General features: G+C 40.4%; 1 protein-coding gene across 4 annotated transcripts in view; it reads left to right on the top strand.

Moving 5' to 3' along the window:
* Window positions 1-9,276: 9,276 nt before the first annotated feature.
* Window positions 9,277-25,396, top strand: part of CEP162 (centrosomal protein 162) — a 98,906-nt gene continuing 82,786 nt past the window's right edge. For 2 of the 4 annotated variants that reach the window (XM_073893582.1, XM_025862078.2), the window contains exons 1-3: window positions 9,277-9,374; window positions 10,400-10,501; window positions 23,385-23,499. In XM_073893582.1, coding sequence (XP_073749683.1) covers window positions 10,445-10,501; window positions 23,385-23,499 — 172 coding nt within the window. In that variant the 5' untranslated portion in view covers window positions 9,277-9,374; window positions 10,400-10,444. Of the gene's footprint in view, window positions 9,375-9,707; window positions 9,757-10,399; window positions 10,502-23,382; window positions 23,500-23,999; window positions 24,111-25,396 lie in introns of those variants that run through there. The other 2 variants (XM_073893581.1, XM_073893583.1) reach the window with 2 other exon arrangements.

The raw sequence follows: 25,396 nt of genomic DNA, 5'->3' as shown, positions 1-25,396 counted from the left end.
TCCCAAAGACATTAGGGTGGGTAACTTATTCAGAAGGTAACCACCAGTGGTCATCCTCATTCTAACTCTAAGGATCTATTCTTGAGTAGTAGGCAATTAGTTGAGATTTTTTATTTGTTCCGAGTCCTTCAGCATTAAGACGCAAAATGAAAGAATTTTCCAGTTGATGCAATATTCGTCCAGATTAAAAGAAGCAACTGACTCGTCCATTTACTAGACCCTGGGAGGGTAGAGCACCTGTAGATTGACACTGAGCAACCACTGAGCTGATAGAAGACATTCTACAGTTCCCACATCTCACTGTATAGCACTAGACATTTGGTTATTGTTGCTATCGTGGAGATTATAGAAAGTAATAACAGATCACCATGTTTATATTGTGACTGTAATTACTTCTGCCTAAAAGTACTATGTCTGCCTATGCACAGACCAAAGGACGATCTCTCTACCTAATACACAGGGATGGCCTGGAAGGTGGTGTGTGTGGGGGGGCGGTGAGAGCAATAGTCCCATGAATGAGATAACCATTCAGGATGTATTAAAACTTAGAAGAGTTTTAGGTTACAACTTAAACCATCAGATAATAAAATGGGACCAAGAAATAAAGCCAATAGTTTCAACAACTATGGAACACCTGCTTGTGCAAAACATCGGTATATTACAAAAATTAATAATGCAACACCCAACCTCAAAGAGTCTATGATCTGGTAGGAGAAAGGAGAAAGAGTAGACATTCAATCAATCAATCAAGTTTTTAAAAACATTAAAATAAACCTTTTCTATTTGAGATATAAAAAAAAAGAACTTTATTCCAACTTGAAGTATCAGAATATCACTGAAGGCTTGGCTGTGAGCATGAAATAAATCTGAATTGGATGTCCTTTTGCTCCTTATGTGATTTTTCCAAAGCCAGGTAGATCATTTAATAAGGCAGTAGTGATATAGAACTAACTCTACTCTCATTATCCTTGATTATTGAATATGGAATAAAGCAGGTGATGGATTATTCAGAATTTTTCTTCATTTGGCTTTCACCATAGAGCCAGTTCATTGCTCATTAAAACCTGCTGCAGAGGCCAAAAAAGGCAGGAGATGGAGATGAAATTCATTTTGGAACTTGTTAGAAGCATTGGTGAAAGATCTGGTGGAATTGTAGAAACAGTCTCTTCATATTTTCTTTTTCTTTCAAAGAAACCTTGTTTTCCATCCATGAGATTTATATGGTGACTAGAAAATGGTATGTGGGTTTTGACTTTCAGAATAAAGGAGTTCTTCACAAAAGAACTTTAAGAAATCAAAATTTTCTCCCATTTCATATCAACTATTAATTTATATTTTTCCTTTTAAGATTGATTACATATCCAAAAACAAACAAAAATAAGGTAAGATATTTCTCAAGTAACAGAACACACCAGTATTTACACAAGTAGCAGAATCTATTTTCCTGTTAGAACTGAGGGACCCTAAGTTTACTAATGAATCCAGCAAGTGTGAACAATAAAAAGTCTAAAAGTAATTTTTGGAAAACCCAAAGACTGACTTTAGAATAGTTATTATTATCAAAAAGAAGCATGGATTAAAAAAATAAAATCTGTGAAGATTGCTGAAACTCCAGATTCTAATCAGCCTCCCCCAACCACCACACATCATGGTCATTGTTTGTAGAGAGGGATTTCACACAGGAGTAGGCTGCACATATTAGCAGCATCAAAGCTTCCAGAACCTGACAGCCACTGGAAGATTAGAGAGTAAACCCAGGAAGATACAACTGACTCAAAAAAAAAGAGGACAGAAGTGAGGGGAGGGACAATCGTATGGACATTAGTGAAGACTAAGGCTTAGTGTTGACACAAAGAGTCCATGAAAATAGATACCTGTCTTCGTCACTTTACTATTTTGAAAGGCTCTTTGATAGCTGTGATGTGCCTGGCACTCCAGGAGACAAACAAAAAATGTCTTTATAGATGCTCGAACAAATAATAATGGTGATGATAATAAGTATCAAATCATTGTTTACCGTATATACACTAGGACAGGCTTCACAAATAACACAATAGCTAACATGTATTGAGCATTGTGATATACAAGTCCCCATTCAGAATTTTTATATGCTGTAACTCACTTATACCCCCCATTAAATAAAGCACAGACCCAACCTTTTACTTTCTTTGTCTATGAAAATGACAACTCTGGATACTTCATAAAGGGGAAATCACACAATATTTGTCTTTTTATGAGTCACCCATTTCATGTGCCACAGAATTTTTGAAAACATGTAACATTTTGCTAATGCAAACATATTAACAATCATTTTATAAGGAGGTTTTATTATTATTTTTACCAAAAAAGGGCAATGGCAACTGATGACTCGTGTGTTTTTATAAACTGAACAAAGGTTTTTTTCACTTATTGATTTTTTGCATTTCTAATAACTTACCTAGATCAAGAAAAATTTAAAATCAACACATGCTACCAATGATAAACAAAAAACAGATCAATAGTAGATATTTAAAATTTATTGTCAGTAAGATATCTGAGACATTCTGCATTGCCAGCTTCTCAGACCCAAGGTTTCTGACACTTTACTATCAATTTATGAAGTATATGCTATGTTCACTAAGAAATGTATTCCCAGATCATTCTAAATTTTAATTTTATTTATTTTCTCTTTTTAATAAGTGGAATACTTTTGTCAATGATAGGCCCCACAAACCCATCTGAAATTAAATATTCTATATCTCTAAAACAAATAGTCATCAATACTTTGCATTTGAAATTTTATTCTTAAAACATTTTTAAAAATTGAAAGTACCAAAGTCAAAGAATAGCCTGATGTTCTTGTAACCCATCAGATCATTTTATTCTTAAAAACTATTTTTCTTCCCTTACAAACTATACTGGAATTAAAACAAAAAACTTAATGAAACAATAATATGAAATCATAATGAAATAGAAAGTGATGTTTAGATTGTAATATTTCTTTTTAAAAAACATTCTGATGATGTTACAGTTCAAATTTCAAACTTTAGTTTATTTTCAACAAAGTTCCGATTTTCTGTTCAACACTGTCCTTTCATGACCTCTGATGGCGAGAGCGTAAACTGACATTATAAATACCAACCGAAATAATGTCACAAAATCATTTACCTTATTATTGAAGATCCTTTTCCTTTTCATATTTATTTACCTTGAGAATGTACATTCAACAACGTAGAAAAAGTGTTGGACAATTTCATGCTACTTTAAAGCATAAAAAAGCCCTCTTACAGTCTGTAAATCTCTAATATATGTGCACTTTATATAGCGGAATGTACATTTCAATGATACAGCAACTTACTACTGTGGCTACTAGCTCTCATAAAGTTTGGATAAGTTGAAGCAATTATGGTAATTTATAAAATTATCACTCTTCCTAAATCTCTGTACATATGAATAATGAAACATAATTGCATATTAAGATCTGACTTATTTGGATGTGTTTATCTTAAATTAGCTAATAAGATTAATGTCTTGGCCTGAGTTCCTCCTGAAAAGGCTTTCCCAGAGGTAATTTATCTGGGAATAGACTTCAAAAGCAGGAATAACGAACAAGGGAGTAAAAACAGGAAGAAGGAAAAGATGAAATAGGGATGCATTATGAAAATGACTATGGCTTGGTGGCTCAGTCCGTTAAGTGTCTTACTCTGGATTTCAGCTTAGGCCCATGATCTCAGGATTGTGAGATCAAGCCCCGCATTGGGTTCCATGCTGGGCATGGAGCCTGCTTAAGAGTCTCTCCCTACCTTTCCCTTTCTAAAAAAATGGGGGGAGGGACTATGGCTATGGCCAACCTGTGCTGAATTCCATCAACTTTCTAAGAAACTTTAATGAGATCTATGAAAAAAATGAGAAAGATTTTTCTATGAGCTTCCATTCCCCATAGGTGGAGGTGGCCCCGTGGACACTGACTACCGCCTAACCACTTGTAGTTTGCACATGTATGGCATTTCAGTGGATATTCCACATTTCTGTGTCAGAAAATTTCCAGCGAAGGAAGCAAGAGGCTCACACCCTTGGCCAGAGATGAGACACTCTCCAGTTGCACCTGCAGGAAACTGGTCAAAATCTATAAGAACTGGTTGTAGAAACAGTGACTTCAGTAAAATGTAGGGCTGAGAGGATTTTAAGTGATGGAAAAAGTGGTAACTGATGCAGTAGAACCTTTGCACTACTCAGATCCACCCTTTCTCTCCGTTAACTCCAGCCCATCACCAAATCTCTTTTCAAGGTGCTTGCCAGCTACCATTTCTGCAAGAGGGTCTGTAGAGCTAGTGACAGTCCCTGCTACCAAAGGTGGTTCCAAAGTCTTGTTGATAATCATCATCTCTCTCCTCCACTACTTGATTTTAAATTTCTCTTATCTTTGGCCAGCATCTCAACTGATCTAAAGTTGCTTGCCTGGTAGAGTGACCCAGACCTTCTCATTCTAGGTTTGGTTTACTTTGCCCTTATCAGGGCACAGTTGCTGTAACTTCCATTCACCATTATTACCTGGCACAAAAACACTGGGAGATGCATCAGTCAAGCCTTTGCATATTTCTCCCTGCCTCCATTAAATAAGAGTGACCCAGGCTCTCTATACTAATAAGGGTAGATTAATCCTGTAAATATGTTGACATTAATTCACTTTTGCTTGATGATACAGAAATGAGAATCCTAGTCACTGGAATGAAGATCCCCAAATGACCAGGTAATAGTCAAGTTCTGTGGAACTCTTTTACTTTTTCTTCTGTAAAAGCGTTCTCCTTTTTGGAAACCAGGACCTCTTATCCAGAAGGGATAAACTTTGAAAATGGGTCACTAGGACTAATGTTGAAAGAGATCAATTGTACTTCCATCCCTCGGTTCCTGAAAGGACACAGCACCATAGGTCAGCCATTGACACAGCACATATATCGTATCCTTTCTCCAGTCTAGAACTTTAGCTGAGCCTTCAACAGGCTATTCCACCACTGCATTAAGTCATCTGCCTCTGGGTGATGAGATATGCAGTAATGCACCCATTGTTTCACTACTTTTGTCAAAAATTAATCCCTTGAACAAAAGTAACATATGGGGGGTGGGGCGCCTGGGTGGCTCAGCCATTAAGCATCTGCCTTCGGCTCAGGTCAGGATCCCAGGGTCCTGGGATCAAGCCCCGCATTGCGCTCCCTGCTCAGCTGGAAGCCTGCTTCTCTCCCTCTCCCACTCCTCCTGCTTGTGTTCCCTTCTCGCTGTGTCTCTCTCTGTCAACTAAATAAAATCTTTAAAAAAAAAAAAAAAGTAATGTATGGGGAATGCCATGCCAATGAGTAAAGCATTCTGTAAGCCCTGAGTTGGTGGAGGCTTTACTGGCAGAGAATGCAGATTCATTACCCTACTAGGTTTAAATTCAAGCGAGGATGAATTGTTGCCGTTTCCCCAGGTGGAAGGGATCCAGTAAAGTTACTCTGATATTAAATGACTGGCTGGTGTCCTTGAAGGATGATATCATATCAAAGACTCAGTATCAGTCTCTGTTGCTGACAAGTTGGGCATTTAGAAAGTGGCAGTAGCTAGATCAGTATTAGGAGAGGGAGACCATTCTGTTGTGCCCATAAATAGCCTTCTGCCCAACCATGGGGTAGTGTCTGTTCATGGACAAATTGTTCAAACAGGGAGGTGTCTAAAGATTAAGAGAGAGTGTAGCTCATATCCACAGGGCAAACTAACCTATTTGGTTGCTGCTTTCTACTCAGAGAATGCTCTTTGGTGGGCATTAGCATGAGACACAATGATCTGTGTGCTATGTACCCACTCTTCCCATAGATCTATCTACATGCCTCTCTATCCAGATTTCCTTATCTCTGTTTTCTTTTTTAAGATTTTATTTATTTATTTGAGAGAGAGATAGAGCATGAGCAGGGGAGAGGGGCAAAGGGAGAGGGAGAAGCAGGCTCCCCCCTGAGTAGGGAGCCCAATGCAGGGCTCAATCCCAGGGCCCTGGGATCATGACCTGAGCCAAAGGCAGATGCTTAGCCAACTGACCCACCCAGGCGCCCCACAATGCCTCTTTCTTAATGATAGGTTCTGATATGTATCAATTTGTTCTTTATCTTTATCTTTTTGGTCCCAGCATGTCCCAAATAGTAGGTTTGGGACCAATATGGCAGTACCCTAAAGTTTTGTGAGGATTATCTTCTACTCTCTGGTTTGGATGTGCCTAGGTAAGATAACCTAGAATAATTTTCACTTCCTGCTCACAAATACAATTAGTATGATGCCATCAATATAATAAACCATCATGATATTCTGTGAAATGTCAACAAATTTCCTCCAGATTACATTCTGATAGAGTACAGGAGAGTTAGTTCAGCCAGGGGGGATAAAGTGCATGTGAACCATTGTCCTACCCAGGTGCATGCCAACTGCTTTCATGCTTTTTCTGAAGAGAATGTAAAAGACCATATTTGACAGATAAGTAATGGCATACCAAGTGCTGTGAACTGTGTTGATCTCTTCCAGTTAAGCAAATATATCTGGCATGACAGCTGAAATTGGGGCTGGTACTTGCTTAAGTTTACTGAAGTCCATTGTCATCCAAGATCTGCCTATTTTTTGTAGGAGCCAAAAAGATTGAAGAGGGAAATGCAGGGTTTACTACTCCTGCATCCTGTACGTCTTTAAGTGGTGGTGCTAATCCCTGCCATTCCTCCCAGGAAGAGGTATCGTTTTTTATTTGCTCACTTGGATGGGGGTGGGATATTTTCAGGATATTTCCACTTGGTTCTTCATACCATAATGGCTCCACAGATCAGGGAACCACACAAGAGTTCGAGTTTTTCCAGTTATAAAGTATACTTGGGTAATTTATATATCTCAGTTATTCATTTGGGGAGTGGGGATACAATCACAGAAAAGGCCACAGATCCATTGTACCCTTGTGAAACATACTTGGGCTAGAACCCTAATTTTTATCTGGCCTCCATATGTCCCCACTCTAACTGGAAGACCATTATGGGATTTAAGTTTCTCTGACACCTGTGTCAGTTCATACCCCTTACCCAGCAATCCTTGAAAAGCTGAGAATCCTTCTTTGAAAGTTTGTGTAAAAAGTGGATCGTGCCCCCTGTCCATTCCAACCCTCTCCAAATACAGAGACAACTATGAATTAGTTAAGAGATCTCAGTTTTAAACCGTACTGACTAGTTTTAATATCTAAAAAATTACTAAAAAGTTATGCAATCTAAAATTTGTCTGGGTTGCCTGGGTGGCTCAGTTGGTTAAGCGACTGTCTTTGGCTCAGGTCATGATCCTGGAGTCCCGGGATCGAGTCCCACATCGGGCTCCCTGCTCAGCAGGGGATCTGCTTCTCCCTCTGACCCTCTTCCCTCTCGTGCTCTCTGTCTCTCATTCTCTCTCTCAAATAATAAAATCTTAAAAAAATAAAATAAATAAAAATAAAATAAAATTTTATCTAAGGTGGTAAGAAAAGGGATAGTGGTATTTAACACAGCACTGTTTAAAAAAGTGATAATTAAAAATAAAATAACTTCATGTTTATACTCCAACAAGTTGAGATGTCTCAGAAAACTGGTTATAGTCTGACCTGTTGGGTCATTTTCTCAAACTATCTTCAATGGCTCCAGAGCAGGTGTTTTATTGGGTAGGCACACTCCAAGGGCACTGGGGCAAAGCTATTGAAAGTATTTGCAAAAGGCTTTTGGAAGGATGATAGAATGCAAGCTGGATAAGAAAGCAGGTGAAAACAAGTCTTGAATTCTGGTTCAGCCACTATGATTTTGAACAAGTCACTTACCCTCTCTGCTTCAATTTTCTCATCTATAAAATGAGGACAACAACTTCATAGAGAACTTGTGCATCTTTTTACATGGATTCCTTCGGACTGAATACTGCCTTTCTTCTCTTCATCAACCCTTGCTACCTTCTACTTATTCTTTAGGTGGTTTACGTTTCAATTTAGACTTCCTCTAGGAAGCCTTCTCTAACCTGCTAGGAGGGTGAGAAGACCTCTAACATCTTCTAAGCACACCCAATTTCTATCATAGCTGTTGTCATACAGAATTGCAATTGTCTGATCATTTGTCTATCAGTTCCATTAGACCAAAGACTCTATTAGGGCAGGGATTATGATCATTTTGTTCATTTGGCACATATTAGAAACCAAAATATAAGCTAAATTGAATTGACTTGAAGAGTGTAAGGATTAAGAGAAAGAATGCTTGTGAAGCCCTATTAACCTATGTGTTCAATAAATAGTACCTTTAAAAAAAACCTCCATTATTGAGGGCATGTACTGCATGGAGCACTGGGTCTTATACAAAAACAACGAATCGTGGATCACCACATCAAAAACTAATGATGTATTATATGGTGACTAACATAACAATAAAATAAAATTTCAGAAAACCATTATTATTCAAATCTTTATCTGAGGGCACAGCTCCTGGTATGTATACACTTGTTTCACAATAAACACTTGCTGAACGAAAAGTTTAGGCTGGTGATAATTAAGTCCTTAACCTGTGTCTGCCAGTGGCAATCCTTTCAACTGTCGTTCATTTTACTTTCACTATCGTAAATGCTGTCCTCTGAAACTGAAACCTGTGTGTTTTAGAAGAAGCAAGAGCAAAAATAAAATTAAAAATCCAAGAAAATAATTGTAAGATGCCACTATAGAGTGGGAGTAAGGGAGGTGTAGAGGGAAACACAGAGATGCTCTGAGAGGAGTAACAGGTTGGGGGTGTGTATGTGTATTTTCAATTTTTTGCCCACTAGATGGTGGAACAGAGCCTCTATCTTCATAACAGAATTCTTTCTCACCTGAGTTTCTCTCACAACGCCTACTCAGGGGTTTGCACGTGGAGGAAGCCAATAAAATAATTTTTTCCAAAATTTCCGCTTGTAAAGCGGAGCCAAAACCACAAGGGTGGGGAAAGTGAGGAAGAGAAAAGACAAGACGTGAGGAAATACAAGGATTAAGGAAGCTAAACTACATTTCCCAGGAAGCCACGGGCTGGGCCTACAACACCCAGCATGCCTGTGTCCCGGCTCTCGAGAGCCGCTCGCTCAATCCACTTTTCCAAGGAGCGCAGAGAAAGCTGTGGAGTCTCTCCTGGTGCAGCAGCGACGGCTCTTACCCTCCAAATTATTCTGAGCCGCATCAATCGTCACCTTCTTGTACAGGAAAAAAGACACTAACCACAGTCCCGTTGCGGGGGGCGGGGTGGGGCGTCCACAAGCCACGTGACCAGTCCGGGTCAGGTGACTTGGGAGCCAGGCGGCTGGAGTGTGTTACCCTGGTAACTCTTGGGCCCCTGCAGACCTTCGGGATAGCGCGGAATTCAGAGGCTGAGGTAGGTGAGGCTTCCCACTCGGTGGACCCTGACCGAGACTGTCCTCAGACCCGCTCTTCAGGGCTTTACTTTCCCAGTCACTCCCGCCTCCGCCCACACTCCGTTCGAGTGCGTCTTTGTCCTTCCGCCACTCTGGAACCCGCGCTTCCTTGAGCCCGTACCCCGCCAAGCCGAGCCCTTTTGATGGGATCCGTCTCCGACCAAGATCTTGGGGGCTAAGACCATAACTGCACACACCCTGAACTGATCAGAAATGCTCAAGAGGCGGGGAGGTGTTATTCTCAGGTTGGGAAAAATATTGAATGGGCGGGGTCTCCACACACACGGCCCCCCCTCCACCGCCTCTGGAAAGTGATGCTGCGGTTTGAGCAGCCTCAAGGAGGTATATCCAGAAGCTGGAACAGATCTGAAGTTGTTTGGGTTCAGTAGAGGAGTGGGAGAGCTTTGCGTTACAAGTCACTTACGAATAGTTTTGTTGGCTTTCCCTGGCTCCAAAAGGAACATAATTCGTTCTGATTTGTATACTCCATTAACTTGTATTTTAGGTAGATTTTTAATCTTAGTGAATTGCAGTTTGTCTGTATCCGGAAACAGTCTATTTTGCAAACTATTAATATGTACTGATAACCAACCGAATGATAGGGCAGCACAAACTCTGTCCCATGCTTTGCAAAAAAAATGGTCTTTTGGACTTGCTAATTTATAATTTTTGAAAGATTCCTGATTTGTTTCAGGGATATTAAATAACATACGCCCAGTAGGTGTAGGAAATATCGTGGAGGCTACCCTTCAACAATTGGATGTTAATAATGAAAATGTAATTCTGGACCCTAAGTACAGTGCAGACTGTGAAAGGTGCTTTTCCAAAGCGGCTTAATTCATGAATTCGGAATCTTTTGTCAAGGTTATTGGTCAATAATTGTACATATATACTAAATCATAAGAGAAATGTCTGAGGTTTAAGTCTGGATGCTCTTACAACGTGATATGAATTTCCTCAAAGCATGTTATTTCTTGTCATTTAGTGTTTCCAATGTTATAAATACTTTGGGAAGTGAAAATTCTTGATTATGGCTCACTATTCCAAAGAAGAGCTGGATGAAGAGTTTGAACAGTTCATGAAAGAGGTATGTTTATCTTTTAAAAGCTACATTGTAAATTTGTGTCACAAGAAATTCATCTTTCAATTCTCTCTTTCCCTTCTAATATGCAGTCAGCTTGGCCACCTTGAAAATAAAGCAGCCAGTTATCTTACCAGCAAAATGTGTTTATTTGGGAATGACAGAGGAACTGCGATTCAGAACATGCAGGCTGTGGCAAAAGCATAGGCAACTCCTGAGACCAAAGGAGAGGAACCATTACTTTATAGAGTAAATGAGGAGAAAAGTTGGGAGGGGCTTCTTTGAATGAAAGTCCATGGTAGGAAAGAGAGTTCGGGGTGGTCACAGTTTCTCATTGGCGGAGTTGTGGTATTTTCTTATTGGCTGAGCTAGTTGCTTGGCTTGGAGAAATTCATTCTCCCCCCTGCTGGAAAATGCAAGGTCCCACTATCTTACTGTTGGGTTCTGCAATGGATGATGAGTTGGTAGATAGGGCATGAGAGCTCCCCCTTCTGGCCTCCTCTTTGATTCTTAAATGTAGTTTCCTTTATTTAGTTTCACATTTCTCCCTTTTGATCCAAATCTTTCCTCAAAAGCATTGCTGACCAAGAGTTGGGTCGTCTGTGTCTCAGTGCCAGGAAGGAGCTTTCCTGGATGTCAGATCCCACGTCAGAGAGAAAGTGTATAGCAGAACCCATTTTGGACCATATTTGAGTAACAAAGAAGCTTAGGAAGGAAAACTCTCGGGCATTTCCCTTCCAAAGTCTATATCTTGTTGAGGTCATACGTGTTGGAGATCATCTTGAAGTGTTGGGCTAGCATCACCTTATTGGGTCCATGGTTTCTACAAAAGTTTGACAAGTAACAGGTGCAAAACTTAAAAATTATTATACAAAAGGTAACTAAAAGCATGACAATTCTAAATTGTATGATGGTTCTAAACCATGGTCCTAGGCCTGAAGAAAGCCAACTGAACAAAAGATCAATGAGAGTCATGTGAAATTTGTTATAGTAGGTGCTTGTCCCCTAGTTTTGTGCAATTGAGTTTCTACTTTTCCAGAAGAGTTTATCTATGTGCAGTAGGTGGTATCTGCTCTCGCGCAGATGCCTCCTTGCTCAGCAGGTAAGTAACGCAGAGCTATGTGCGTGTCCAAGGCTACTTCAGCCAGTGAGCTGAATAATCACTGTTGGGCTGGTGTTGCTTTGGCTGTAGAACTAACCAGCTCTTCTAAGTTTAGGGAAAAACTTCTGTGTCTATTAGTACTTACTCTGAAGGGAGAAAGGCTCTCTCTATGGAGGCAGACTTGGAGTTGTGTATGCCTCCTGGAAGTTCTCATTTAAGATGGTCATGAAGGTTTAGTGACGTAGACTGGTAGGAAGCTGCTAGTTCGTTATGAAGCATAAATAGAACAATGAACACAGCAAGAGCACATTGTCCTTTTATCCTTCAGCCATCAAGGCAATGAATTGCTCAAGCATAGGGGCCATTACCAAAACCTCCACGTACAGAAGAATAGCCAGGAGCTACACATAGGGCTCCCTCATAAGTATTAGCATTTATGGACCCATTTGTCGGTGTAGAGGCATTAGCATTATTCAGCCAAGACTCAAATACCATGTTACCACGTATTGAAAGTCTTCTAAATATATGGGTATGACAGCCAGCTTACAAATGGTCCAACTTACATTGGCTCTTCCACAGTGTGTTTTACATACGTATTCAAGAGATCTCATTTCTCCCACCTAGATTTGGGTGGAATTGAGGCAGGAAACAAGTATATGTGGATTTAATACTCTAACTTTATAAACAGCTGGGCAACAGTTTAGGCATGCAGCAGCAATTGGACTTCCAGCAAAATTACTTGTAGGGTGAACTAAGGGATCCCTGTTGCTCTGGACAGATTGAGGTTTCTGGTGACAAATCTCACAAACAGAGAGGTTCCCCCTTTTGCAGCAATTGGGAAATGCGGGTAAGAGCATTATCTGTCATGGAAGAGAGACAAAAAATAAGCCTGGTCCAGTCATTTTGGGAAAGTGATCTTTATCAGATGCCTGCTTTAATTCCTGGAAACTACTTTCAGGTCACCAGTTGGTGTGCAGGTCTTTAGATGTGACGTGTGAATCCATGAGTGTGTTTCTTGAAATTTGGTGGCACAGGGGTTGGTAAACAGTACCTGGTAGGGCCCCTCCAACAAGACTGAAGAGAGAACTTTTTGAGGTGTCTTTTGTAGTAGACAAAATCTCTGGGTTGCAAGATGCGATGCTTATGGCCTTTGTCTCCCGGGAGTGTGCTGTGAAGATAGTTCTACTAAAGCATGGTTAGTTTCAACAGAAGCAATGAGGCCTTTACAATATCCGAGTAGATCTCCTTTTATCAGCAGTGGATTAGACGAGGCAGGAGCCAGGTGCATCAGGTGCCCTGTGACTGTCTCAAAGCATGTGAGAGTTAATGAGTTACAAAGGGGGTGGTGGATCTCAGATTTAGAAGGACCCAATCGTGTGCTCGCTTCAGCAGCACATATACTAGCAGGACTCCTTGAAGGGTCTCCACAAATTTTGCCAATTGAGTCTTAATGGTGCTGTTAGTGTTACTAGCCCTGAGGATTGAAGGTGGTAAGCACAGTGATAGTGCTGTAGAACCGGCCAAACAGCATAGACCTTATTGATGAACTTGACCATTCCCTGATCACTGGGAAGCTCGAGAGGGCTTCCTCAGGTAGGAGTAATCTTTTCTAATAGGATTTTAGCTACAGAAAAGGCCATACCCTATCTGCAAGGGAAAGCTTCAGATCAGTGAGAAAAGAAACCATGAGCAAAACATAGATCCACAAGACAGGGGGAGTGGAATAAAATCCATTTGCCAAACTTTGAATGATCCCTTGGGCAATTTAAAATGCCAGGGTGTGGTGTGATGGGTTTCCCGAATTGTATTTTGGACAGGTGGGGCAAGCAAAATAGGCACTTTTGTGGGCTTCTTAATATTTCTCTACCGGAATTGATTCATTAAAGCTATCATCTTATCGGTAGAGCCATAATTAATGCATGTGCAGTGGTTAGTAATGAGATTTTCGAGACTCTGGCAGGACTAGATTGTTATTTCTCTCAAGCTAGAGTTCTTTTTAATCAAACCAACAATTATTTGATTTCCAATATTGTTTTTTCCTCTCTGGGGCCAATTGTTGGACATCTCTTGTCAGTTTTTCTAGATTGTCATTTGAGGCAACATTCCTTTGGACCATGACAGAGGTTTGGTTATTGGTTCCTTTAAGAGCAGTGTTTTTAATGGAAACATCAACAAGGTAGTTTCCTTTGGCCTCCAGGGAGTCAAATCTGGAATGCACAGGGGTCTTAATAATAGCCAGGGCAGTTGGCAAAGTTTGACATCTAATGAATTTTGGACATAAGAGCCATTTGTAATTTTATTCCCATTAGAAGTAAGGAAACCTTGCTGTTTCCATAACATTCCAAAGTCATGAGCTGACCAAAGGGCATACTGACTGTCAGTATAGATGTTTGCAGTTTTACCCTTGGCAAAGGTACAAGCCCAAGCACGAGCATATAATTCAGCCTGTTGGGTCAAAGTAGCCAAAGGCACAAGTTCTGCCTGGATGATTTCAAAAGGAATTTGCAGTAGCATACCCAAGACAGTACCATTTTTGTCCTTTAAGTAAGACCCATCAGTAAGCTATGACAAATCTCCATTGGTTAGAGTTATCTGTAAATTGTCATGGGCAGGCAAAAGGTGATCTGTCAGTATCAAGCAGTGGTGAGGGGTTTATCAGATTGGTGAAAGAGAGAATAGCAGGGTCAGGGTTATTACAGTGAGGAAGAGTTATATGAGGAGAAGCTAACAGGAGGATTTCATAGGAGGTAAGATGACTGGCCAACAGGTGTTGAGAGTGATGGGAATTTGGAGGAGCTTCTACTGCATGGGGCACAAGGATGGTTCAAGGGGATCCCATGATTATTTCTTTTTTTTTTTTAAAGATTTTATTTATTTATTTGAGAGAGAGAGAATGAGAGATAGAGAGCATGAGAACGAAGAGGTTCAGAAGGAGAAGCAGACTCCCTGCTCAGCAGGGAGCCCGATGTAGGACTCGATCCTGGGACTCCAGGATCATGACCTGAGCCGAAGGCAGTCGCTTAACCAACTGAGCCACCCAGGCGCCCCCCATGATTATTTCTTCAGTGGCCTTCACTTTGGGCCTTCACTGCCCAAAAGGGCAGTGGCAGGAATGGCTCTGAGGCAGGGGGGCTATCCTTGGGCCACAGGGTACAGTTGTTGGCTATAATATCCTGTGGGTCGATAAGTTTCCTGATTTTTGGATGAGTTCTCCAAGGGCATAGCCTTCCTCTCATATACAGAAAGGATAATGGGAAGCTAATAATTAGGATGTCCAAGGGAAGGAAGCTTTGTTAAGATTTTCTTTAAGGCCCCAAAGGCTATGTCATTCCGATCTTCCCAAATAATAGGGTCAGGCTTGTTGTGTTTAGGTAAAACATATAGGGGTTAGGCGATAAGAGAGAAGTTTGGAGTCCAATTTTTGACAGTAGTCCCCTACCCTAAGAAAACCTTGTAATTGGCACTTAGTTTTAGGTTTGGGGAAGGATACCACAAAGCCTGACTATGTCTAAATGAACCCCTGTTCTGGGGCACCTGGGTGGCTTAGTTGGTTGAGCAACTCTTGATCTTGGCTCAGGTCTTGATCTTGGGGTTGTAAGTACAAGCCCCGCATTGGGCTCCATGCTAGGCATGGAGTGTACTTAAAAAATAAATGAATGAATGAATGAATGAGTGAATGAATGAACAAACAAACCCCCATTCCAAGATCAGGTGCCTTAAATATCAAACCTCAGTTTGAACAAACTGCAGTTTTTTCCTTGGAAACTTTATGTCCCTTTAAGGCTAAAAGTTTTAACAGCTACATGCTGTCCTCCTGTGAAGAGGCTTGGGAAAGGGAGGAGAGAAGCAAGTCATCTACGTATTGTAACAAGCCAGGTAGGGCCTCCAGAAAACTTTATGTCATCTGAGTCAGCTTTAAAGGTTTGGAAGAAGTAAGACTCTTAGTAAAACCCTGAGGCATTACTTTCAAATGTTTTGTTTTCTTTCCCAAGTTAAGGCAGAAAGTTATTGGCTAGCCTTATCAGCTGGAATACTAAGGAATGCACCACAAAGATCAGTTACAGTGAAAAACTTGCATTCAGTAGGAATAGATGCTAGTAGCGTGTTGTGGTTAGAAACAGCAGTGTGCCAAAGGATAACGTTATTTATTGCCGGGAAGTCCTGGACAAACTTCCATCCTCAGCCACTGGGTTTTCTTACAGGTGAAATAAGGGTGTTACAAGGACTAGTGCAAGTGATAATGCGCCCCTCACTGAGCCTTATCATCTTCTATTATGGACTTGATGCCTTGAAGGGCTTCTTTCTTTATGGGGCATTGATTCATTCTGGGGAGATGTTTTGAGGGATCTATTTGAATCTTAGTAGGAAGTGCTTTATGTATTCTGCCAAAATCAGTTGAGGATTTTTATCCATAAGGAAGATGGTAACTGATCCAATAGGGACAAATGGTTAGTGTCCTTAGAATTAGCTCCAGTGCTGTCAGAGACGAGCAAGTAAAAGATGCTGAAGGATCACTTGGTTGCTATTTTGGTTGCTTCTATCAAATTCTAGGAATTACTTCCCCCTTTTTGAAAAAAGAAATTCCAGCATGATATTTTTTCTAAGAAATCTCAGCCCAATAAGTGAGTTGGGTGAGAGAATTAGGGAAAAAGGGTGACTGTCTCTTGAAGGGCCTAAACAAAAGGGAATCGATTTAGAGATGGGAACCCTCACTATTTGCTCAGTTTTGCTCCTCTGAGGCAGGGGCTGCTTTGTAGTGGTGGCGTTGTGCACCGAGAGTGTAGCTCCAGTGGTGATGAGGACAGACAAATTCATTCCCAGTCTGGAGGGTTGCTTCTGTAAACCGACTGAGAGAAAGAATTGGGACAAACCCCTGTAGTTCCTCAGAGCCCAGTCACTGGGGATTAGGAAGACATAGGAAAGATTGCTTAGAGGACCGAACGGCATCTGGAGTGCTTAAGTTTGTAACAGTCCTTTTTCCAGTGTCCTGGTTTTTTGCAATAATGGCAGAGATCAGGAGGGTTTGGGGTTTGTTTAGGGGCCTGCATTTGTTGGAGATGAAACTTAAGGATTTTAGTGGTGTTACTGTTAGTCGACTCATCTAGGGTGTGGGCCAGCTGGTTTGCTAAATTAACTAAATCTGGGGCAGATGTAGTTTTTCCCATTGCATCCTGGTCCTTTTAACTTGAGGGAAAGATCTGGTTTAGCTGGTTAATGAACACAGAATTAAAGGCTACCTGAGTGGATTTGACATCTAAAGGAAGACCGGTTTTCCTTAAAAATAATCTGAAGTCAGTTGTAATAATCATAAACAGATGCATCAGGTTTTTGTGTGTGCAAGTCTGAATGATGTTCCAATCATCAGGCTTAGGAACAGCTTTTGTCATTGTGCCAAAAGTCAGAGATCTGTTTTTCTGAATCTCTTTCAGGACTTTTCTGTCAGATTAGTTTCATCCAGTGTTAGGCCTGGCCCTCACCAACAAGCGTGTGAACTAATTAATATAAATCTGAGAAACCTAGTCGATAAGTTTGAGTAACTGTGTTAAATTCCTTGACAAATCTGTGAGGATCCTCAGTAACTTTGGGAACGTTTTTGACTGTAGCCTGTAGTTCAGCTTTAGTCCAGGGAACATAAGAAGGTAGGAGTTTAGCAGTTGGATCCTTAGAGGGCTTAATAAAGGGACGGTTCTGATAGGTTCAGAGGAAGAGAGCGCGGGGAGGGGTTCAGAGAAGAAGGGAAGTCAGAAGATTAGACTGGGGAAGCGAAAGGGTAGGGTAGAGAGGGGCTGGGGACGGCGCTGCAGGGAAGTAGGGAGATGGCAGCAAAGGAAAGGCCCGAGCACAAGGCGGCTGCTGCATGTCCCAAGACCAAGGATACTGGAAGGGAGCGGGGACTCAGAAGCCCTTCTGCCTTCTCGCAGTTGTTCAGTAAGTAGCCTAAGTTAATTTAGAAATGGTATTTTGCAGAGAGGCAATTTTGGAGTCCTGAATTTGTTGGGAAGCCTCCAGGTACCAATTAAAACGGGCATTCCATTCAGTTTGTTTAATTTTAGAGGTATGGTCTTCTAATTTGGTTTTGAGAAAAGTAAGTGTGAGGAGATCAAAAGTTCCCCCGTGGTGGTCATTGAAATTCTAAATTTAGCTAGGTTGGTCTGTTTCGTTAGCAACGTGCGTGAGGAAGGATCGGAGTTTTTAAACAGACAGCCTGTCAGGGTCCCAGGAGGAGGGCTGTCCTGAGAGTTTGAGGATTGGGATCCTGTTAGTCAATACTAGAAGTTCAGAAAAACACATGAGTACTCACCAGAAGGGACAAAGCCTTCACAAAAATAGAAAGAATAAAGCTTGTAAACAGATTCTGAATAAAGCCAGAAAGAGAGCTCAAAACGCAAAGAGAGCAGAGCTTGGATTCAGGAGAGACTTACCTTCAAACTCCAGGCTCAGGGAGAAAGCAGTGAACTCATTGGGCTCAGTGGGTACAGACACCTGCTTGCTCCCCAGCCTCAGAGTTGTTGGAGTCTTCCCTGGGTCCCACTGCTCATCACTAAGTAATGTCGACCTCAAGGATAAAACAGCCAGTTATTTTACCATTTATTTGGGAATGGCAAAAAAGTTGCAGTTCAGGACATGCAAGCTATGGCAAAACCCTAGGCAAGACCTGAGATCAAAGGAGAGGAACATTATTTTATGGAGAAAAGGAGGAAGTTGGGAGGGGCTCCTTTGAATGAACGTCTATTGGAGGAAAGCAAGAGTTCAGGATGTTGATGGTTTCTCATTGGCAGAGCTGTTGCTGGGCGTGAAGATAAACCTTTCTTCCTCCTGCTGGGGTAGTAAAGTAGGCTTCTTCCTGTTGGAAAATGCAAGATACACTTCTTTGTTGGAGTCTGCAGTTGATGACAAATTGATAGGTTGTGAGAGCTCCCCCTTCCGACCTCCCAATTGTGTTTTAAAGAATGGGGTTTCCCCGGTATTCATTTTCACAAGTCCGTCACCAAGCTCTGTCAGCTCTTCCTCCAGAATGTGTCTTTCCTCTTCCTAGGTCTCTTCTGTTCACTGCTGCCATCCTAGTCCAGGACACCGTCTTCTCTCCTGGGCTCCTGTAGCAGTTCCCATATACCGTCTGCCCATTCCTTCACCACACTGCAGCCATTGTGATCTGTAACATGAATCAGATTGTTCCTCTTCTTTGTAAAACACTCCATTAGCTTCCCATCCCCAACGGAATAAACTCCAAACTTCTTCCCATGGTTTACAAAGCCCTAGATGATTTTACTCATGTCTTCCTCACTCTGTACCTCTTTTCCTCCTTATCTACTTATGCTACAGTGGCCTTTTTTCTCCCTCAGACATGCCAGGCTCATTTCACGTAAGGAGCTGTGCACGAGCTGTTCCTTCTGCCAGTAATTCTGTTCTCCTATTCTTCATCTGGTTGTTAACGATCTCATCTTAAATTTATCACTACCACAGAGAGGTTTTGTTTCTGTTAATGCAGTAAAAAAGTTAACAGCAACTGGCTTCTTTGTGTACCATATATTTAATTCTCTGTGTAGCACTTGGCACTATTCATTATTTTCCTTGTGTAGGTCTGTTTTCTGCCTCCCTTTGTAAGAATGTGTGATTCGTGATGTGACAGCTATATGTTCACTGCTGTACCTGCTGTACCGAATAGATGCTTAGTAAGTACTGGCTGAATGAATAAATGAGAGGGTTGCACTATATCCTATGTATTTATAAATAGGCCTTGTAGAGCATTCAGGAGTCACATTTTAAGCGATTATACTAACATTCTTGTTCATAAAGGGGATTTAGATGTAGGGTGTAGTAGAAAACCTCAGTTTCATCAACAGGAAAAAGTAATGCCTACTTTGTAGGATTGTTGTAAGGATTTTAAAAAGCATCTAGGGCTGCCTGGGTGGCTCAGTTGTTAAGCGTCTGCCTTCGGCTCAGGTCATGGTCCCAGGATCCTGGGATCGAGACCCGCATCGGGCTCCCTGCTCAGCAGGAAGCCTGCTTCTCCCTCTCCCGCTCCCCCTGCCTGTGTTCCCTCTCTCACTGTCTTTCTCGCTGTCAAATAAATAAAATCTTAAAATAAATAAAAAAAATAAAAAAGCATCTAATGATTATCTGAATGTAATAGACACTCAGGATAAGAATCTCACTTCCCGTTTGAAAACTGATTTTTTAAATTTTAAATATGGGTACATTTTGAAAATTATAGGAAGTATTTTCACTGTAAAAGATGAAAAGCAGTACAGGCCAATTTTTTTTCTCTTCTGCCCCTCATTTACCTCCCTTTCAACACCCTCCCTCCCTCCCACTCTTTCTCTCATATTCAGGCTCAACTGGTAAAAGCTTTTATCTTATGCTAGAGATTTGGATAAGGCAGCATCTCGGTTTTTTTTAAATAATGAAAACCATGATTTTAGAGTCATGCTAACTTCTTTAGTCATTTTGCTACATTACTGTTCAAATAGTTTGTTCAGTGATATGGCTTACATATCTCTGTTTATAAGGAGATTGGTGGGACCAGCTTTTTTTTTTTTCTTCCAAAGCTTTATTGAGTTATCATATACCATACAATTCACCCATTTAAAGTGTATAATTCAGGGGTGCCTGGGTGGCTCAGTTGGTTAAGTGTCTGACTTTTGATCTCAGTTAAGGTCTTGAGCTCAGGTTTGTGAGTTCAAGCCCCATGTTGGCGGTGAGGGGGAAGGCCCAGCATGGAGCCTACTTAAAAAAAAAAAAAAGTGAAGTGTACAATTCAGTGTTTTTTAGTTTGTTCACAGCAATGCAACCAATACCACAATCACTTTTAGAACACTTTTATCATCCTCAAAAGAAAACCTGTACCCATTAGCAATTACCCCCTTCTCCAGCCTTTGGCACCACTAATCCACTTCCTGTCTCTGAATATATGCTTGTTATAGACATTTCATAGACATGGAATCATACAATATGTGGTCTTTTGTGACTGGTTTCTTCCATTCAACATAGGTTGAAACAAGGTTCATCCATTTGGTGGCATCTATCAGTACTTCATTGCTTTTTATAGCTGAATAACATTCCATTGTATGGGTTTACCACATTTTGTTTGTTTATCCACACATCAGTTGATGAACATTGAGGTCTTTCCACTTTTTGGCATTTATAAATAAGCTGCAATTAAAAGTCATGTACAAGTTTTTGTGTGGATGTATGTTTTCATTTCTGTTGTGTGTATACATAGTAGTAGAAATCGTCGGTCATATGGTGACTCGATGTTTAACCTTTTGAGGAATGGCCAGGCTGTTTCTAAAGTAGCTGTGCCATTTTACATTCCCACCAGCTGTGTATTAGTATATTAGGATTCCAGTTTCTCCATATGCTCACCAGAGTACGGTTATTCGCTGGGGACCAGCTTTTGTCTTTTGTTTTTAATGATAGGAATCTGGAAAGCAGTGTGGAAGATTATCAAAAGTGAGACTACCTACTATATATTAGATGATAGGGTGAGCACTCTGCATTTCATTTTCTGATCTTTGTCACAAGGTTGCAAGGTCAGTGGTACTATGACTATTTTTTAACAGATGAACAAGCTGAAAAGAGAGGATAATTTTCCCTAAGCAACAACTAGTATATTTTGAAGTTAAAATTTGAACTCAGATCTGTCCGGCCCCCAAAACCTATATTCCTTCCACATTCTTATCTGTCCATGGGGCTTAAGAGGAATAGACTAAGTTTGAGGCAGATTGTCAGAATTTGGTGAACAGTGAGATATAGGGAGGAGAGAGAAATGGAACATTTCAAGGTGATGATCAAGTTTAGAGACTGAGTGGAAAGTAATGGAACTGAAATTCAGATAAAGAATACTTTTCCTTCCCTCTTCCCCTCTTCCTGCCTAATTGTCAGGAAAGACAATGATTTCTTTTTGAACATTTTAAAATTGACTTTATTTTAAGTCACTAAGATAGAGTTGTTTCGTTGGCAGGTGGAAATTTGTGCATTGTCATCTTGGAGGTTTAAAAGGGCATCCTGGTGACATTGTCCCAGTTCTGGGACCACGCAGTATAGTGGAAAGTGAACAGGTGTTCTCAGACCTCGGTCTGAATCCCAGGTGTGTAACACTAACAGTAGCAAGTGGGGCAAGTTGCTTAACCTCCCTGAGCTTGTTTCCCCATCAATAAATCTTGATTGAATTGCTTAAAGATTGAGAACCTGGTTATATATCCTGACATATAGCAGGCATGGAATAAATGTTGGTTTCTTCTCCAGAAAAAGTGTGTAGAGTGAAGATAAAAAGGACAAGCACAGAGTCCTGGGGAAGTCTAGTGTAAAGAAATGGGCAAAAGAACCAAGACTTATTAAAATAAACAGGTGGGAAAGGTCACAGAACTGAAGTATAACTTGGAGGAAGTGATGCTGTGAAATCAAAGATACAGAGTTTCAGGAAGAGTCAGTCACCGGTATCAAATTCCATGATGTGATCAGGGAAGATGACTGGCAGAGGTCCTTTATTTGTGGCATTTAGGAGTCTTGGAACCTGGAGGAGAGCTCTTTGGGAAGGGAACCAGATTTTAAAGGGTTGAGCAGTAAACTCAAGAAATACACAGAAAAAGTAATAGGTAGAATAAAGGGGAGGTAGGAATAAGGATCTTGTTTGTTTTGTTTTGCTTTGCTTTTTTTAAAAGATTTTATTTATTTATTTGACAGAGGCACAGCGAGAGAGGGAACACAAGCAGGAGGAGTGGGAGAGGGAGAAGCAGGCTTCCCGCCGAGCAGGGAGCCCGATGGGGGGGGGGGGCTCCATCCCAGGAACCTGGGATCATGACCTGAGCCGAACGCAGACACTCAGCGACTCTGAGCCACCCAGGTGCTCCCTGCTTTGCTTTTTTAAAAAAAGGTGAAGTAGAACTGAATGTTCATTCTTCTGTTTCACAGTTGTGCTATGGCCTGAGGTTACAGAGATGAGCTGGTTTATAACCTGAGGGAAGGAGGGAGGGGAGAAAGAGGAGGAAGTGCAGAAACAGAGATGACATGGGATGACCAAGGAAATAAGAACCTAGAAAGGTAGGAAGTGATTGACCCCTCTTCAAGTTCTCCTTGGTGTGGAGGAAAGAATTTCTTTTCTGAGAGAGGAAAGCAGTGTCTTTACAGGTGAGTGTGATGGTGGAGTAAGGGAAAGGAGGGTGGTTTTTGACTGAAGGTCTTTATTTTCTCAGTGAAGAGAGAGGCCAAGTTACTGACTGAGAGTGGTGGCGGTGGGTCAGTTAGGATTAGACTAGGGGATTTAGGATTGTACTGAAATTTGGACCTGAAGAGTAGAAAAAGACAAATAAAAGTTTATTAAAGTTTATTAATCATTGTGACAAAATGCTAATTTTTCTGGTAAACACCTGAAATTCAGTTCATCTTAGAATTTTGTGCTCTTTGAGAGTGATGGGTAACTTTGCTCAGTCATTATTTATTCTTAGACCCTAGAGAATGTCTAGAAGAGGATAGCATAATTCTTTTCTTCCCCTTCTTGATCGAGTTTCTTGATAAGTTTTCTTTATTTCTTTGTTGTTATCGTTGATGTTTTCTCCCTGGTTAGCTTACTTATTTAACTCTAGACATGAAATTGATGTTCAGAGATGTGTGCTTGATTTTTAAGTTATTTTAGCCACGTATGTTTAAAAGGACAAATTTACATGTTGTTGCTGAGAATATTGTTTATGTACATGATAGCTGAACTGTGAAAGAACTAAAAGAAACATTTTTAGTGATGAATGTGGGATTCTCGAGTTTTAATTCAGTAGCTTGTATCTGATTTAGCTTTCAGATGATTCTTTTGAGAATTCAAACAAAACACCTAGACAACCTAAAAGAGAAGTGAAAAAGAAAGATGCAGTGCCATGGTGGATAACTGAAGATGATTTTGAAGATGGTGGTAAATACTGCTGATTTTTTTATTCCAAATTATTTGACCACAAGGGGTCAGTCAAGACTTTTTTAATTCTGGGATTTTGTTATTGGACTATACACATATAAAGAAAATAATACTAGTAGCGTGACTTTTTGAACCTTGAATTTTCATATTCACTTCATTATGTATTTATTATGTGATTGAGAATCTATGATGTTTCTGCATTATCAGGTTATATTACATTGGGATAATTTTATATTTACTCAAATTAAGATGATGAATAATACATGTATATTTCTACATTGTCATGTATAATGGTAAATTGACTTAAGGTGATTTAATAAAATATTCTGACAATGTATTAATGCCATTACATTGGGAATATTTTAACAAATCTTTAGATTTTTGGTATCACAGTCTCTTAATAACAGTAGTAAAAAAAGTAATTTATTGCCTTAATGGTAAAGAACTCATTAATGATCTTGCCTGACATATGTGTATACCTTTCCCCAAACTGTTCTTAGTCACCTCTTCACAAATGGAAAAGTACTCTCTGGAGTATTTGCTTTGGTATAACTGCTGTATATGATACTGCCGTATCCATAAGGAACCCTAGACTACTTCTCTTAACCTAGGTTTGTACTATTTATGGATCATTAAGCAGCATTTTATAAACTTAGAGGATTGTTCTATCCTAGGGGGGAAATTTGCCCCATAGCTTTTGTTTTTCCCCATGAAATTAAGCCCAAATTCCTTAATGTGCCTACTAAGGCTCTGCATCATCTGAAGAGGACCCTCCTTTCTAGCTTCCCATGCCCCAGCTATACTTAGTTATTCCCTGTCTCCTGGAAACATCATTGACTCTGTGCCTCTGGGCATTAGCTCATGCTTTCTCACCACTAGACTGCCTTTTCTCATCTTTCTTTCCTAACTCTTCCAGCTCCCTTTTCAGCATAATTATTTTCTTCTTTGTTTTGATTTCAAAACACCACAATAGCACTTACACATTGTGCTGATATTCATTACCTGTAGGGTTACGCCTGAGGTTGGGAGTTTTGTGAGGGCGGGAAACACTTCTTTTTGTTTGTATCGCCTGACCCCAACAGTAAATAAATAATAAATGTATTTAATAAATGAATGTTAGAGTAAATTTGATAGTCATTTTTCTGTTCTTAAAACTATAAATAAGGAAGTACCTTATTGAAAAATGCAGTGCATTTTTTCCTAAATCCCCCAACCACATAACAGTGCTAAAGTTTGCATGCAAAGAATTCTTTTTTAGAATCTTTTCCCTGTTGGTGCTTGAAAAGAATATTACATGATGAAGTACCATTGGAATTGTTCACAGAGATTTGAGACTTAATTAGCATTATAGTCTCTTTCTAGAAAGTAATGAATCAGAGATAGAATGTGCATACTCATCCCAAAGGGAAAGACTAGGTCCTGGGCCAACACTTGAATGTAACCTGACCAAAGGTATTAATTTTTAAGAAAGAATTTATCAATCAGAATGGATTTGATTAGTAAAAGATTCAAAGAAGGATATTTAAGAAGCAAACTTTGACGACATCCATTTAAATACTGAGGAGAGGGTTTCTCCATGCAAGGACATAATCTGGTCCCTGGTTCAATCACAAATATTGCTGAGTTCATGTTGTGTTGGGCGTACTAGGCACTAGTATACAGACAAGATAGGATTCCTGCCATCAAGAATGTAGAAGCTTCTGAGGGGGAAGTAAACACCCTCTTGAGGAGAGGAATGCATTACCAATCTTAGACATCATTTGTTTTTTTAAAGATTTTATTTATTTTTTGACAGAGAGAGAGACAGCGAGTGAGGGAACACAAGCAGGGGGAGTGGGAGAGGAAGAAGCAGGCTTCCCACTGAGCAGGGAGCCGGACATGGGGCTCAATCCCAGGA

The sequence above is a fragment of the Callorhinus ursinus genome, unplaced genomic scaffold (assembly GCF_003265705.2).
Source record: "Callorhinus ursinus isolate GAN/ISIS: 27379988/994484 unplaced genomic scaffold, GSC_fseal_2.0 scaffold6, whole genome shotgun sequence".
Taxonomy (NCBI): domain Eukaryota; kingdom Metazoa; phylum Chordata; class Mammalia; order Carnivora; family Otariidae; genus Callorhinus; species Callorhinus ursinus.
This window is presented reverse-complemented; position numbering and strand designations above follow the sequence as displayed.